This window comes from Zingiber officinale, chromosome 6A (assembly GCF_018446385.1).
Source record: "Zingiber officinale cultivar Zhangliang chromosome 6A, Zo_v1.1, whole genome shotgun sequence".
In the NCBI taxonomy this organism is placed as follows: Eukaryota; Viridiplantae; Streptophyta; class Magnoliopsida; order Zingiberales; family Zingiberaceae; genus Zingiber; species Zingiber officinale.
In genome coordinates this window covers 116,667,432-116,685,307 of record NC_055997.1, presented here as the reverse complement: position 1 = coordinate 116,685,307, position 17,876 = coordinate 116,667,432, and the positions used below count along the sequence as shown (strand labels likewise).

The 17,876-nt window shown below is 34.5% G+C and overlaps 1 protein-coding gene across 2 annotated transcripts in view; it reads right to left on the bottom strand.

Annotated features, from left to right (window-relative positions):
* Positions 1-627: 627 nt before the first annotated feature.
* The window catches only part of LOC121997631 (mediator of RNA polymerase II transcription subunit 23-like), a 50,949-nt gene continuing 33,700 nt past the window's right edge, over positions 628-17,876 (bottom strand). For both annotated transcript variants that reach the window (XM_042552142.1, XM_042552143.1), the window contains 12 exons: positions 16,562-16,656; positions 11,909-12,071; positions 11,576-11,821; positions 9,057-9,227; positions 8,856-8,969; positions 8,628-8,753; positions 7,365-7,510; positions 5,561-5,801; positions 4,645-5,392; positions 3,864-4,045; positions 1,712-1,815; positions 628-1,136 (listed from right to left, as the gene is read on the bottom strand). In XM_042552142.1, coding sequence (XP_042408076.1) covers positions 935-1,136; positions 1,712-1,815; positions 3,864-4,045; positions 4,645-5,392; positions 5,561-5,801; positions 7,365-7,510; positions 8,628-8,753; positions 8,856-8,969; positions 9,057-9,227; positions 11,576-11,821; positions 11,909-12,071; positions 16,562-16,656 — 2,538 coding nt within the window. In that variant the 3' untranslated portion in view covers positions 628-934. The remainder of the gene's footprint in view (positions 1,137-1,711; positions 1,816-3,863; positions 4,046-4,644; positions 5,393-5,560; positions 5,802-7,364; positions 7,511-8,627; positions 8,754-8,855; positions 8,970-9,056; positions 9,228-11,575; positions 11,822-11,908; positions 12,072-16,561; positions 16,657-17,876) is intronic.

Here is a 17,876-nt window from a genome sequence, read left to right as displayed (position 1 = left end):
TCATAAAGAAAACACATCGACAATAATAATTTTGAGCTAAAAAAATGCATTTTAATCTCATTTAATGATTATCTACTTTAATTAATTAGTTTACATATTCGTAAACACATCGACTTGTAGATTTTATGTTATTCATAAGCAATGAAATGAGTCTACATCTAAGAGTCTACAACAAATTAGATTTTATTTTATTTTACCGTGTTGATCCTGGGACGAATTGATGAGGACACTGGGACGAACGTATTCACCTTTTGCCATCAATATATGTAATTAATTGATAATGAAGTCATCACTTTTATCTTCATACGTGCATGGGCGTACTATTTATTATCTCCACGGTATCAGCTAGATAATGACAGCTTTATTATAATAAAGTGGAGACAGACTATGAAGACAACAAAATTAATCAGCCCAAAGAACTGGATATCCCATGTTAAACACTAATTTACTACTTTTATTATTATTATTTTGCTAAAGACAATAATAACAAATATAATACCAAGAATTTTATTCCAAAATGTTACATGATGTTATTTTAGAATGTTTAAAAATTCTTAAACTTTTTAGTGATTTTAAGCCTGAATTTGAGAGGCTATGCAACTAATTAAATTTAAAACAAAATGTCAATTGCCATGAGCCCATTTATATTAGTTTAATAGTAAAAAACATATAAAATAAATAAACATTCCACAATACTTTACATTCTGTCAACTGACCTGCCTATGAAAACATAGTTAACTATCATGGCATCAATCCACATTTCAGAGTTTACCTTGTGTTAGAGTCGAATTCGACTGATATCCTTCACGTGGCCTAACAATCACTTAATTAACACAGACACGCGTATACTAATCACATTTTTATGACAAGAAGAAAAATAGGAAACATTCGCTTCATGTATATTAGTGTCAATATGTTAGATTACGTTAATTGATCAAGCTGAATTTTGAGTTAGCTTGGGATGCGTTGCTGCATAGATGGAGGAAGTCTGATCAATCTTCAAGTGAGAAAGGAGGTGTTGAACATCAGGTCTCAAAAGTCCCATGACTTTGCCACACAGTGTGAGGATCTCCACTTTAGGTTTGCTATGGTTCTGTACAGGTCCACCTTGTCCTTCATACATCACAGCATGGTGCCTGGTTTGTACATTCCATATTAAAAATCAAATTTCTGAGAGTAAATAAGAGTAGCTTTAATTAATAATGATTCATAAATGATATTCTACAGAGTTGAAATAGTTGAATCTATTAGTTGGGATGGATTCAATGATAACTAATAGAGAATTTGTTGAGTCAGCAGAAGAGTTAACGGTATTAGTGTAGCTCCAGTAATAGTTGATAAAATGAGAGAAAATAAATTGAAGTTAATCAATAGAATCTATAGAGTTAGAGAATTGAGAGTGGAAAGCGTAAAAGTTAAAAGCGTACGAGAGACCAAAGAAAATATAAGTCCATATAGAGAAATGTGATTTAATTAAAGGGATCAGATTTAAGTGCATTGGGATAAACAACTTGATGATGATAATGAATATCACAAATGAAAATTAAATCGTAGCAGAAAATAACTTAATAGATTTAGTCTTGCATTGAATCTTAATGGTTCGGACAAATATAATTTCATTATGATGATAAAAATAATAATTAATTGAATATTGCAAAATAGAACAAGATTTTAACCAATGAAAGCCAACTAAAAAGGATATCAAACTCACAAGAAGTCAATAAGGTCCCTAATATCGGATGCTTCGGCAGAAACAGCAGGCTGTGAGTTCTTTCCAAAAACATCAGCCATCACATTGAACAGCAGTGCTAATGTCTATAAGAAATAAAAAAAATAGGTCATTTTAAAGTGAATGGACATATATTATGCTTTAAAGAAAATAAAAAATATAGATTAAGAAGATTGAGAGAAGGATAGGAAAGCACCCTTCAAACTTCATCATATACCAGTCCAACTAAGAGAACATGGCAGGTAAAGTTCGTCTGTACAACACGTGAAAAAAATGCCACCAACGTTTTATTGCAAGTATCGCAGAGCGCATGATTAACTACCTGTTTTGGGCACTTATGTTCCTACAGGTACCCACTTTTATGTACATACGAAGCTAACTGTAACTCAGTTACATCAATAATATAACTTGATTATTAGTATGAACAGATAATCGAACCTGACTAAATGGGTCGGGTTCCTATGGAATGCAACTATTTGGGACACATTATCATCCATAGGCTTGGGTTTAGATAATACCAAAAAATTCGGAGAGTGTCCAAATTGCTGCCAGGTTCACCACCTGCCTGCATACATGGGAGGTCTAAAGAACACAGCTATATAGGTTTATATCATTTCTAACTTAAGCTTTCGTGATAAATGGTCACTTGGTCAAATTTCACAGTATTAAATAAAAACTGCCTCGTTTGGTTTTATTGAAGGAGAGCCTTTATATCAGATAAACCTTTATATCAGGTTTATATCATTGAATATTTTACTAATAAGCAAAGATGCAGCACAATTTTAAGAACGTGCTTTAAATAGTAGGCTCGTTCAAATAAAAATACTACAGCATGTTCCATAGTTCAAGTAAATTACAGGTTAGCAATATTGCAGTGCATTGTGTAGTTCCAATATAAAGGGGAGTCTTGGCAACAACAACCAAACCTTTTCCCACTAGGTGGGGTCGGCTGTATAAATCATTTTACGCCATTGAGCTCTATCTCCTACTATATCATCATCTATATTTAAATAAATTTTATCTTGTTTTATTGTTGCTAACCAAATCTTTTTTAGTCTTCCTCTTCCTCGTTTGATATGCATGTTTATCATAGTTTCATATCGCCTAACTGGAGCATTTATTGGTCGTCTAAGTACATGTCCGTACCATCTTAAACATGTCTCTCGGAGTTTTTCCTCAATAGACGCAACTCTGACTTTCTCTCTAATGCTCTCCTTTCTTATTTTGTTCATCCTCGTATGTCCACACATCCAACTTAACATCATCATCTCTGCAACTCTCATCTTCTGCTCATGTGCTCGAGTCATACCCCAACATTCAGCTCTATATAACATAGCAAGTCTAACTGCGATTTTATAGAACTTACCTTTAAGTTTAAGAGGTACTTTATGGTCACATAAAACACTCGACGCTCCCCTCCATTTTAACTGGGAGTCTTGACACAATGGTAAAATTGTTAAAGTGACCAAGGAGCCCGGATCCTCTGGTCCGCAAATTCATGATCCCCTCCTAATCTATTTCGCAATTTGAAAGTCGGAAAACAACCGAAATCCGATCAAAATTGGCTGCGATCTCCCTTGGGTTCACCTTATAGTTTGGGTCGAGGCAAGCAGTAGGCGGACTATATGGCGTCGAGTAGGTGGGTGGCCTGCCCACTGCCGACAACCAGCCACTTGCCTCGACCCCAAACTATAACCTGGATGAGAAAGTGAACAAGCGGAGATGCCTGCCAATTTTGGCCGGATTTCGACCGCGATCCAACGTGCAAATTGTGGAAGGGACCAAGAGGGGATCAGGGATTGCGAACCAGAGGATCTAGACTCGTGACCAAGAGGTGGTTCGAATTTCGAAAATAATCTCTTGCAAAGCAGCGTAAAGCTACATATAATAAACCCTTCCCCGGACCCCGCACCGGCGGGAGCTTCGTGCACCGGACTGCCATTTTTATTATTTAGTTCCGGTATGCAACTTCAGTGTCAGTAAATAGAAAGGTATAATTTTAAAGATTTCAAAATGGCTAGCTAGTATATGCATCTATAGTAAGATGAGAACTTCAATTCATACTATTTTCTTTGCAATTGGCAAAATCAAAAATTCCATATTAACATGCACAAAAAAAAATTTCCCATCTTACCTTCATAAAAAGAGGCCTAGCAAAGGCAAGACGAGGCAATAAAGGGCTCATTATTCGGAAAGCTATTCGGACCATTGCCACAGAACTCACTGGGCGTAGATGCTTAATAATTGTGTGTGTTGATTCCAGCCATTCATGTGGAAGATTGCTAAAGAAAGCATGCAGTAGAGACACAATGTTTCCTGACACAGAAGGAGCAACTTAGCTTGAAAATGTAGATAAAATATGTATAATAGACGAGAAATTGTAGTTAGTCTAAGAGGACATGTAGGATTTGCACCATAAAAATCAAGAAGCTAATGGCCATGCTTAATTTCATGGTGGACCAGTAAGGGCCTTTGCTAGTCATTTTTAATCCCATGAGATCAATAAGTTTATAAAGTACAGATACTTGTGGTGCCTCAGAGAAAAATATTGACATTATTTGGCTTCACCATATCCACCTATCATTTCAACACAACCTATTGGACTTCCATTACTAGTAAACACATCCAAAATACAGAATCAAACTGTCTTCACTGCCTTAAAAACACTTTGACATTTAAAGCCTACTCTTCAAGCAAATAATTTCTAAATTTGTTTTATGTGATGACAAACAGAGAACTGATGGTCATTCTTCCTGAAAAATTTTCTTTTCAACGGCCACTTATTTCAGCACCCAAAAATGTAGAAAACAAAACTTGACTAATTTGTGTCCAAACACTTTGGAAAAACGCATATAAATGATCAAACAAACCAAAGACACGATCATTCATGATAAACCAATTAGCACAATTAATACCTATGGCAGTTGATGTGTTATCCTGAGAAGCCCATGTGGAATCTAACAAAGCATAGCCAACAGCGGATTCCAGCTCATCCAGTGATCTTTTGCCATCCACAAGCCACCAACAATCTTTTATGATGCGTGCTGCTTCAGAATACAGTTGTAGATGAAATTCTGGCGGTAGCTGGGCAAGCAAAAGTCCACATGCTTGGATCATTAAACAAGATAACTGCTGACAAGAATAGCCACTTTTTGAAACAAAACTGTTAGCATTGACCCAACTTGTTGAAGAAGTTGAACGACTTGTGTTCATTGATTCAGTACTTCCAGCAGAAGGTGAAGTTGGAAGACCAGAAGTTTGCCCATGTGAAATTCCACTGCCAGACTGGATAAGCGTTGGCTGTATGTGGACAATAATTTGTACAAGAGAAGCCACTACCTGAGAAGCTGATGCTGGAAGAGAGAGGATTTCAATAGCTGCAGTTTCTAGGACAAGTTGTGTATATGTTCCAGGATCTTGATTCTCATAGAAGGCCTTCTGCCCATCGGAACTGCTAATTGAAGTTGCTTGGGTTCTATTTAAAGTTGCACGGCCAAAATTGCCAGAAGAATCTCCTGAAGAGTCCGATTTTGATTTGCTATTTAGAGAGGGTATGACATTATTTACAAGACCCAATAAAAGATTAGCAAAATATTCTTGTGGCGGACATACAGAAGAATTTGGCGAAGCCATATATTGCGGAAATGACTCTGAAAATGGAATCTGAAAATCAAGAATAAAATAGGATGATATTGACAAAAAATTATATATATATATATATATATATATATATATATATATATATCATGTTCATTTTCTTCTCAGAAATGGATGAGGACTCCTTAGTCCTTCCCATTGAATAAGAGAAAAAAAAAAGGAAAAAAAATGTACCTTTGTGAGATCTAGCACTTTTAGTATTCGGAGAATAAGTTTATTTGGAAGATGACCATAAAAATATGCAAGTGTATCACGAACAAAACTGAACCTCAAAGGGTGAAATGCCATAAGTTGAGTATAAGAATTAAGAACTCTATCAGCAATATCAGTAGCATCATTCTCAATGAGCCGATAAACTACAAGCGGAATAACAGGGATTAACCGTGCGGCAATGTCATCAAAAAATGTGGGGTACCTGCAATAGCCCTTTTTATGATTCAACCCATCAAAATTGAATGATTGGTAATTTCTTACTTGCAAAAAGTATATTACGAAAATAATTAGAAAAATTAAAGAGTAAGAGATTCTTATCTTCTACATATGTGGAGTAATCTATGTCAAGTATGATTAGTCATGAACCTGAACTAAATCAATCTTGGTCTGCGTAGAGCTGCAATGACTTGCCAAACAATAATAACTTAGCAGGTTAGTATATTTCCATCCTGAGATGTGAACAAGGCTCAAATATAACTCTAAATCAATTATTGTGACCTTTAACCGAGAACTAATTAATTTGAATTTAAATTAGGCCTAAAATTTATTTGTAATTTCACTGAATTTCTTTGGGTTTAATTATTGGATGATAAATGTCCCTACAATGTTGATGATACCTCTATGCTGTTGTGCCCTATTTTTACCTGTGCTCATGTTCTTGAATCTCGCTACATTCTTATTTGTCATGTGTATATTCCTTGTTCTGCCTCCAGTTCCAGGCATGGTTGTCGAGATGGCTTGGCCAAATTCTTTTGGGAGTTATTCGGGCTACCGGATAGAGGTATGGTTTATTTTGCTGTGTTTTAGGGGTTCTTTTGTTTACAACACACATCATTATGTGATGTCAAACAGTCAATATATAGAACCTAAGTGGGCATAACAAAGAGAAAGGGAGGAGAGAGACAAAGAAAGAGGAATAAATTGTCATCAGATCTCATCAACATTAGCTGTTTAGACCACATTTTGTGAGAAAAAGTCATTGCTAACCATGAAACACTGCACAAAAGTATTCTCCAAAGCACTAAATTAAGATAGAATGTTGCTCACATTTATAATTTCTTGAACTAATCATATACTTTTAACATTAGTATGAGAATTGTGATAAGTAAATTATTTAGCTATGTTGCAGCATGTTTGATAGTCATCCAAGTGACATTTGTTTCACTAGCGGAGGTAGTTCTATGTTAGTAAGCTTTGTCATCTTTGTCAATATCTAAGGGCCAAGATGAGTCCTAGTGGTTCATATGAGAGTCACTTAGGCAATACTAGGTTAAAATTCTCCTGAGCATGATTTAGGTGATTGAGCTAAACTAGCATTGTTTCAGAGCTCAAGCACTTGTCCAAGTGCATTGCTTTTACACTAATCAAACTACTCAACTACAATGCAATATTTTAATTAGTGTACTATATTCTAGAAGAGATTATCAGAGAAATATCTAGGTTATCTACGTCCTCATTATATATAAAGGTGCAGATAGTTAGCCAGCAACCTTGAGAGAAATAATATTTATGATTACTTAATTGAAAAAGCTACACACTGTACCACCCATGCTAGCAGTTATATATTTCTCTCTACATTTATTATAAGTCTAGAAGTACTAGTCCGAGGAAGCAGGTGACAGGAAAAGCATAACAACTTCATGAAATAAATTTGGATACTCACAAACAGTTTGAGGCAAAGATTAACACATCCGATTGATATTGAAGTATCAATCATTGATGTACAAATAGAATGACAACAGAAATCATCTACAATAAGCCTCACCGATCCTTCCATGAGAGATGGTTGCCAAGAGCTTTTTGCAGTTCAACTCTTTTTGAAAGTTGATTGTGGGCCCAATGTTCAGGAGAACGACTGGTGCAGTACATTCTAATCCGTTGTTGAAGTTCAGGCTTGTCGAGAAGACTTATCTGTGATTAAAAAATTTATCATGCATTAAAACAAAAATCAATAAAATACAATTGATAATGTTCAATATAAAAAAAAAAAGAAATGCTGACAGATTTTAATTCCTATAATACTGATAATTTATGAGAATTATGGTAGCAAAAGGTGGAATCCACCACCGAGCAGCCCCACAGTCAACCCCACGACCATCTGTGAGGAGGTAAATCGGGAAACTGTAGATGGTCAGTGCAGGGAGGACTTTTTTCCTCGGCTTTGCCGAAATTCGAATCCTTGCCTTGCCCTATGGTTGCAATTTTGCCCCACCCTAGCCAACTCAACCCTACCCCAGGGGCTTAATTTATGAGAATTATGAGTATATGCTTGATAATTTATTAGCTGAAGTAATTGGTGAATCTATGATATTTTAGTATTTGGTTGGATGTTTTTTCCTGGCACCTGCTTCATTTATTTTGAAGTTTACTTTTAGGATAATCACTTTGTGCAATGATTGTTTCCTTTTATCTTGAAAATCTATAATTTCTCAATAGAATATTTTGCTGCCACTTTTGAAGGGGAATCACATAAAGCATATTTAGCAAAGACATCTTTTTAGTTTTAGCACAAGTTGTTTGCTTTATTTTCTCTTTCATATGGCAAATGATCAACATTGACTAACTTTACAATTTATTTCTAATGCCTGGGTATTAATTTGATTCAATTAAAGACCAAGTTTGAACTTTGTGCCAAAATGAAAAAGGTGTTATGAACACAAACAAGATCAGATGGAACAAGTTGTTTGTTAATCTCAACGATAACTTAATACTCACCTTTTCTATCTTCCACATACAAATTAAATATCATCTTTCACAATATGTTTTAACAGGAACATAAATGCTGATTGAAATTAGCCTTGCTAGGCCTAACATGAATTAAATGCAAATATAACAAAATAGCAAGCAAGATCAAAATTAAAAATATAAAGAACCATGTTACTACAAGGAGTCGAATTTCATCAATGTGAGATAAACTAAAGATGCCACACTCTCATACTTCACTAGCTTATTATGAATTTTCTTCATTAATATGTAATAGAAGCATACTCCAACGAAAAATATCAATAAAGTGTTCGACAAAGCATACCACAATGCGCAGAGCATAAGGGTCATCATCCCGATCAATAAGAGCAAGAACTATAATATCCAATGGAAGTAGCTCAAGCGACCAAATAAAAAAGGAAAAATTTGAAATTGCTTTTGATAATAGATCCTGCATCACACATATCCAAACAAACAGTTTCGCACTCCACATATCAAAAAACAAAAGATTATATGATTGTATATATATGTTTCTAAAAGAGGAAAAAAAAACCTGAGCAGGAAGACCGCGTTGCAGCTCGATCTGAATTTGATGAAGGAGGACATCCACCATTGTATATATATTAGATGTCACTTCTTCAGGTGACAATTCTCTTAAAACACGGCCCTGGAATCACAATAACTTAGTTTGAAATACAAAAATAAGGGTCGAGCAGGTCACTATTTAGTAGAAGATGAATGAATAAGGTCTTACAAGATTGGTACTGTTGATGCTTTCTGGCAGTCCATTCATAAGCATCCAAGCACCAGCACAGAGATATTGACGATGTTGAGGAAAGCTATGATTAAGGTATGTCATAACATAAGTAGGATCAGCAGAGGGAGAAAGAAGCTGAGTACATTGATTAAGAACTGTTGTCTCTGCCTGACAAAATAAATTACCAAAATAAATATCAAAGAAGAATATATATTATTTACTGAATCAAGTAACCATCAGTATATCACTTTCCCATGTTAAAGAAAAACCAGTTAGACAGCAACATAGGCAGCATGAATGATCACATGTGAGTCAAAAGTAGAAAGATACAAACATGCAATCATTTGTGATTGGCGAGGTAAAAAAAACAAAGATAACCTAGTCATGCTACCTTAACTCTTATTTAAAAAACAATGGATACAGTCAAAATTCACTTTCTTGAGACTGTAAAGGTTCAAGACGAGTTTTGAACCTAAAGCAACCTTCACATTTTTCATCAACAGCCTGGAATGGCAGAATTGAAGCACCTATTTTGATTATTCTCATGCATATTTAATCTTGTGTACTTGTTTACTTATATTTCTTTTATATTCCTGGTCCTTTTCAACGAGGTTTCGACTTTGGACAGAACTTGAAGATCATAATTGTATTCATAAACAATCTATATATACAAGCTTACAAAATTGACAAGCTTTTTACTTACTAGCATGACAGCATTACAAACTTAAATTACCTTCCAAAACTTCAAAGATGCATAATGTATATTTAGTTGAAATGTGAAAAATAAAGGAGAAAAAAAATTGAAATTTAGTCTCCAAAGGATTCAAACTCATGTGTTAAAAGGAAAAAAAAAAAAAAACTTACCGTTAGGCCAACTACACATATTTAATTTTAAAGGGGCCAAATAATATATACACTGAGAAAATAAAAAAAAATTATATTCAAATAATGTTATTAACAAAACTTGGTGGGGGGGGCTGGCCACCTTCGGTCCTAATGTAAATCATCTTGATCTCAGATCTTTAATTACCATCCACAATTATCTGATAACAAGCGAGTATCAAGGTCAGTGTGGGGTGCCAGTTTTGGTGCTTGGCCAAATTATTATTGTAGTGACAACACATAGTATAGGTTCACACTAGTCACAGTGCCAACCTTGTCATAAATTGAAGACCATGAATTCATGTATTCAACAATCCACAATGGATGGTAATGCTGGTGTTGTGTCTTGACACAGAACTGTATTAGTGCCAATCTGCATGCCAGCAATTGCTCATACTGGTAAATGCCACCATAAAGGCAGCCTGAATGGAAATTTGAATCACTCAGATATATTCAGCCATTACAAAGCTTCTATGATACAATTGGAGTAGCTTTTAAATTGTACTATTTTATTGAATCTTATTTAGTGCTTATTAAGTTATTAGCAGACAGTCAAGGATGAGTTTGTAATAAAGCTTAGAAGACTTTTTATTTTACTGCTATCGTAATGCTGGGCATGAGGTTCAAATCTGTCTGATACCATCTTAGATGAACCGACAGACAGATCTGTCCAGCATTGCATGTGTCAAACTAACAGACCAAGACTATTATACAAATTTTTAAATATAATATTGCTACAGATGTATCTATACCATTTATTATACTAGTACGGTACTTATCCAAAAGTTATCGAGGTGACAAACCAATTACTTGTTCCAGACCATGACTGGGTGAATAGAACTAAATTTTAATTAATTGATAAGCAGAGCTGAATAGGTACCAGAACATTAAAAAATTCATAGATACTACAACTTAGATAGCTTGCAATATCAAACTATTGTTCATAACAATCAACTAAAAGCCAAACATACCTTCAAATTTTGATTGTATAGGTCATAACAGATGCCAGCAAAAAATAGAAAATACCATAGTCTCTTCCCACTCGTTCGGACAACTGTTTGCCCTAAGAATTCCTTTCAAACTTGTACACTACTTTAACTATAGGAGTATGCTCCATTGCAAATTAAGAGAGTAGGCTTAAAGAAGGAGCAACGAATGACCATTATCATAATTTAGATATAAGAATGTTGAGCTTCACTTACCTATGCACGCCTCTAAACCTCCTTTTACTTTCCTCTTAGTACTACTTGTGCACAATTTTGTTTTACATACACAATGCAATTTATAGAGAGATATCCATTCACAAATGTTCAGTCAAATACTGAATTTAATGACCTATAATGATGTCAAGAATTTGACTAAAAAGTTAAATTTTAGGAGTTATACAACAAAAGAAACTTTTGTGACAACCAATTTTAATTTTTCACCAAGTATATGTTTCATCCTGTCTGCAAAAGAGTTACTCCTGTATTTAGATAACAAAGAAGTTGGTGTATGTCTGACTACAAATTCAGAAAGATACATATAAATTGGTTCTTTAAGTCACTAAAAACCCAACAAATAAATAAAGTTGCATCATAACTACCAAAGGTATCCATACACCAATGTAAGATCCTAGTAGAAAGAATTCTCACTTGTTGCCATGCTTGGATAGCTTGTCCCCTCTTATCTATCCTTCCAATCAAAAAATCCCGAATAAGTGTAGGGAAATATCGCATAGTTTTCTGGGACCATGTATGCTGACTAGTAGCCATAATCTGCTCCAACAAAGGCTGAAGGTAAAGCATGTGCTCCACCTCAGCAACTCCACGTGTCTTAATGGTTATAGCCAAACTAATTATTGTGATTCGATTAATTGTCTCTGTAAAATCAGTTGGCCCCTGTAAGATCAGCCAAAATAAGAAAGAAATTTGCAGTAATTTTTATCTAAATGACATTAATACTAATTCCTCAAGAAATGGTTAAACCTTCAATTCTTTCTTGACAACGAAAAAATCTCGTATTGAGAGAATCAAATTCATGCACAAATTTTCAGCCAATCTAAAATGGCGATGTTCTCCACGCTTTCCCTTGATTGTTGAGATTATCTTAGTAACATCATTCATCAATGCCTTACTCTTGCCATAGTACCTGAAAAGATAAAACATTAGCATGATCAAAATTTTAAAATAAAGGTTAGTGAGAATAGACTAATCTGGCCAATGAACAGATCATCTTTACAAATAATCCTAAAAGAAAATCTGACAAAGGGAAGAGAAATAGAGAGGGCTGAGATCTAAGAAAAATATTATTATTTGTTTATAAAAAAAGATGGAAATTAAGTTGATGTGCTGTTAAAGCCTTTATTTTACTAGCAGTTTTTTTATCAACCATTACTCTTTTAATATACTGTTTTACACAGAACTTAACTAGAGTCCAACAGATTTGAATTGAGCTTAAATTAAACCTGAAATGTAATACATGATTCCGTTGAATTTGTTTAGGCTCAGAATAAGATGCTAGCAACTGAAAGGAAATGATAATGTCAAGCTGAAGTCATTTAAGACATCAATCAGGGATCAAATTTAGCAAACGTGAGTTCTTACCCTTTTCATGTGACAAATTTGTTTCAATTAGGTTGCCCATTAATATGTTGATAAATTGGGATATGTTGATTTTGTGCAATTGAAGGGTGGTAAATGGTATCAGATTCGTTTAGGTCAAGGTTAAGTGAGCAGGTTTCAGCAGCTCAACTTCAAATGAGGAAACCCTGAATGAAGGTTGTATTACCCTTTTGATCTCGAGATCATCGTTGATTTGGTTTGGTGGGTCATCGTATGTTGATGAAGTTTCTAATGTGTAATTCCGACTTATGATCCATGCCGGATAGCAAATTTTCCCTGATTTGCGTTGGGATCAGCATTTGGTAGTAATTGACATTCAATTTTGTAAGGTCGAATCCAGATTCATAAGATCCACAACTGTGGTTTTAATGATATTATTGACGTTCCTTTTATCAAAGTTTGTTGAATGCTAGATCTGTCAGTGGACAGTGCATAAATATGGTTCTCTTGGATTTAAGTCTGGCTTTAGCTGTGTATTCTTAGCAATGATTAATAGATAAATAATTCTTCCCATGTTCTTTTTATAGAATGATGGAATTTTCTATCTCATTGTGACTATGATTTAGGTGTTAAACTATTCAATTAAGAAGGATGGCGAAATTTATTCAATGTTTTATGAGCTTTTATGTTGATGGAATGATGTATGTGTTAGTGCAATCATGCCCTAATTGTTCATGTCCATCCACATTGTTTTGATGTGTTTGGTAAAAAGTTGAGTTGGGTTTGTTCGTATGACTTGTGTATGTATGAAGTGTATAGGAACTTAATTGGATCAATGACCAGAGGTCCGCTACAAATTGGAGAAGAATGGAATGGGACATCCAAAGGATCGCATGATGAGGAACATAGAGGAGGAAGTGTTGACAACAGCCGAAAGAAGACAAACTATGTAGAGGAGTGAAGGATTGTCGAACGAGCCGAGGACTTAGTGCATCAGAGGGCTTAAGACCTGATGGGTAACGGGAGCTGACTTTGAAAGCAAAATCAACCTACGAAGGTAAGCTCTTAATTGAGTTGTGCGAGTCAAATGCCTTATATTTAGGGTTCAGATAGTTTTTTACTTAGATGTAAGATTACACCAAGAACCAGTGAGTTCAGAGCTTAGCCGATGGTTCAATGAACTGGAAGTTGACTCTGGTCTCCTGATGTGCTAAATCCACTCGAGAGTTAACTCAAGCTGAATTGCTCACAAATAGATTGTCTCTCTTTGAAGCCGAGTCAACTGAAATAGATTTTAGTCGAGTTGACTAAAGGGATTGAGTTGATTGGACAGTGAATTGGATTCCCTATTGAATTTGAAAATGAGTTGATTGGAAGAGGATCTTATCCAATTAAATTGACTGACAAGATTTGAGTGTCAATGAAACTAAAGACAGCAATTGATAGATAAGGATCCCATGATTTAAGTTTCAATCGACTAGTGGCTTAAATGAGTCAATTGGCATTAATGCAAAATAATTATGAAAACTTATCCATGTACATTCGGAGGGTTATAAAAGGAATGGCAAAGGAAGCTCGAAGGATAATAACAAAGTCATATTTCTTAGGTCATTCAACAACTCCACAAAGTTTTGTTTTATTTTATATAGACTTTCATATTTAGGACTCCACCTCTAGTATTAGAGAAAATTAGTGGCCTTTTCGAGGGGTAGGGCTGTAAACAAGCTGAGCCGAGCCGAACTTTAAGGTGTTTAAGCTTGTTTGATAAGGTAACCAAGCCGAGCCAAGCTTAAAATGAACCAAGCTTTTGAAATGAGTATTCAAGCTTGGCTTGGTTTATTTTTTATGAGCTTGAGCTTGTTTGAAGCTTGGCTTGAGCTTGGTTCATTTAGATGTTATCAAGCTCTCAATTCAAGCTTGGCTTGAGCTTGATTTGAGCTTGGCTTGAGCTTGGTTCATTTAGATGTTAACAAGCTCTCAATTCAAGCTTGTTTGATTGTTTGAAACTTTTAGTTGTTTGATTAGTTATTAAGTTTGATAATTTAAAATTATTTATTTATTTTATTTTATTATTTATTTAGCATATTGAAAAGAGTTTTATTAATGAATATGATTTGTGAACATTGTTCATGAACGTTGTTCACTAGCATTGTTCATAAATGTTGTTCACAAACGTTGTTCACGAACGTTAACGAATTGAACACATGTGTTCAAGCTTGTTTGTTTAGCTTAACGAGCTATTCAAGTTTGTTTGTTTAATTAATCTTATGTATATTGAACGAATATAAACAAGCTCTTACTAAGCCGAACACCAAACTTGTTCACGAACGCTTAGTTCATTTATAGCCCTATCAAGGGGTGACTCACCTTAAGAGTTCATAGGCCATGGAGTAAAAACCAGGGGTTCCAAACCATATAGATCATCTATAGTATTTGTACTTTTCTCTCATTGTGTGTAGCCTATTTATCCACTGCACTTGTAAGAGAAAGAAAGAATTTCTATTTTCAGGTCGAAGTGCAATTCAATCCCCCTCTAGCCATCCAATCACGATCATATCAATCCTATCAGTATGATCCGATGAATCTAGATAAACTCAGATTTTGTGATTCTGCTAAGACTCTATCTACTTGCATTAGGGTTTAGAATTATTGAGCTTAAAATTCTCTTTATTTTTTCTTGTTCATGTTTGTTCTAATGTTGTATACTACAACATAACACTTAACAAGATAGCTATGTATGGCATGTGATCAATCAATTTACATAAAGGTGTTGTTAGGATATTAGACACAAGTGTTGTGCAATTGGCGTATATTGAATGTTGGTTCAAGGTGATGACAGTTTGCATATAATGATAATCATAGTATTATTAATTCATAATCACTCGCATCAATATAATAATTCACCTTATAACAGAAGATGGATATATATATAACAAAAAACCGTCAAATACAATAAAGTGGTACGTGGTTTAGTTTTAAATTTTTAAAAAGATATTATTGTTTTAAGTTTACTATTTCTAGAAGTTCTAGTTTATTCTACACTAGATCATAAAAGATTGGGTTATTGGAGAGCCTATAAAAGAGCCTCTCACCTACTTATCAGTCATTTAATTGCTCAAGCAACAGTATAATAAAGTCTGCTATTTAGAGATGATTTGATCTTGTAAAAATCACAGATTGAGGCACAAAATCTGTGAGATCACTTGCTGAGTCACCCAAACAGTCTCAAGCTGCACCAACCTTATATCTACATCAGAAAACCTTACACTAAATAAAATTGATTAGCAGTTCAGGGAGTTTTTCTCTGAAAATAACTACCAACTAATCCCATTAACCCTATCCTTCCAAACCCAGTTAACAGCGTTATTAACCTCATTACAATAATTACTTAATCTCACTGTGAAGAAGAAAAAAAGAAGGCAAAGCTCACGTGGCATATTTATGGTTTAAGACTAGACAATTAGTTTCGACAATTGATCAAATTGGTAATTCAAATGCCCGGCGTTATGTTAACAGGTATTGCTTGATATTCGAGAATAAAATAAAAAGGGAAAGTAGAAAATAAGATATCTATAGTTACAGAGTCTTTATTCTGTCCGCTTTCATTGACCAGTAGATAGTAGATAGTAGATAGTAGATAGTAGATAGTAGATAGTAGATACCATTTACATTTGTCCAACCCATGCTTCATAATATTAGCAATAGCCTTTTTAAAGATTCATAACTTCATGCTAACCTAAAATGACTAGAATATGACCATTTTCGAGAAGAACAAGCTATCTATTCATATGTTTGGCCAATCCAACTATTTAGTAGTTGGAAAAAAAAATACAATACAGGATGAAATAGAAAATTTAGACAAGATCAAGGCACAAAACAGCTAGACATGGTCTTCATATACTACTTTAACTCGTTCAATGCTTATCTAGTCAAAGTTGTAATTGCATATCTACAAGATTTCCATCATCAACAAAACTAAATATGAACCATGAAATATCCAAGTTAAATTCTATAAGGAATATACAACTTTTTTAGATTTTTAGAGCGACCAAGGTAAAGGATATCTCATTGTAGCACCTGTATAGAGGAAGTAGTCTGTAGTTTAATATCTCAAGGAGCAATATAGACATTCCAGGCTTGTTCAAAAAAGATGATGATCGTTGGGTCAAATTCTGCAGATACAAAAAACAAAGTTACAAAAGAGCACATTGTTCTAGTATATTGCTAGCAAGAAAATAATGTAAATTTATCAATTAGGTAAGGTTTTTTTTTCGGTTGAACAATTCAATTTCCTGAACCAGTACAGCAAAGGTCACTTCAGTGAGGTAAATTTTCACAGTTAACAGCTCCAATCAGAGCTATCATACATAGCATCTCAATTAAGTTGAGAGAAGATCAAGATTGTTGCAATAACCAAAGCAAGATTTGATCTTACTGCTTAAGAAGCCAGAAAGGGCATCGCACTAAGCAATTAACATCAGCCAAAACCTTATTATCATCAAGCCTTATTATAAACTACTTGAATTTTATTCCTCCAATAAACTACATGCAAGATTATATTATTAGAAATATTCAAATTAATTAAATCGTTCATTATATTGTTTCCTTTGTGCTATTTTGCCCTTTACGCTTTCCACTCTAATAGATTTAATTTTTATAAGCTCTAACTGTTGAAACTAGGCATCTTCAACTATGTCCATATCATATGACCTATTTGTCCTCATTATAACTATCTATTGGATCTAAATTTAATTGCTCAAAAATATTCATATTTTCTATTTTATCCTTTCTAGTAACTCAGTGCATCCATCTTCACATTCATTGTACAAGCAACTATTTTTTTTCTTTATTTACTTATTTGGTTTAGAGTGAATTAGCTATAAATTTGACTAAGTATCACTGCTATTACTAGCTTTTAGTTCACTAGACAACCCCTTCAATAACACTCTATGTGGTCCTACAACTCACAACCACTTGGCATTCAATTTACAATTTTAGTTCACTGCTGTGGTGCTTCCACAATTGTTACTCATGCATCTTGTTATATGTATTATTTATATGAAGACATGATCCAACTATAAGAACTCATAGTGTGATTCAGTACCATATTGAGCAATTCATCCTTATTCAGCTTTATATGTGATCCCGTCCAAAAATCATGAAGAAAATTGGTTGGGGATGTGGTTTCTGGGTTGACCGTTTCTAGACCTCCCTCCGCTTTGCAACAAAAGAAACTTCAGTGCTAAGTCAAGGAAGGGGTCCTCGGCGTTGACCCTCCGACGCTCAATTCAGTCATCGGAAAAATGGAAGGAAGCGGAGCAACATTAAGCACGGGCGTGAATAGTGAATAACGCGTACCTCCGCCGGTGCATGGTTATCTAGCGCCCCAGCG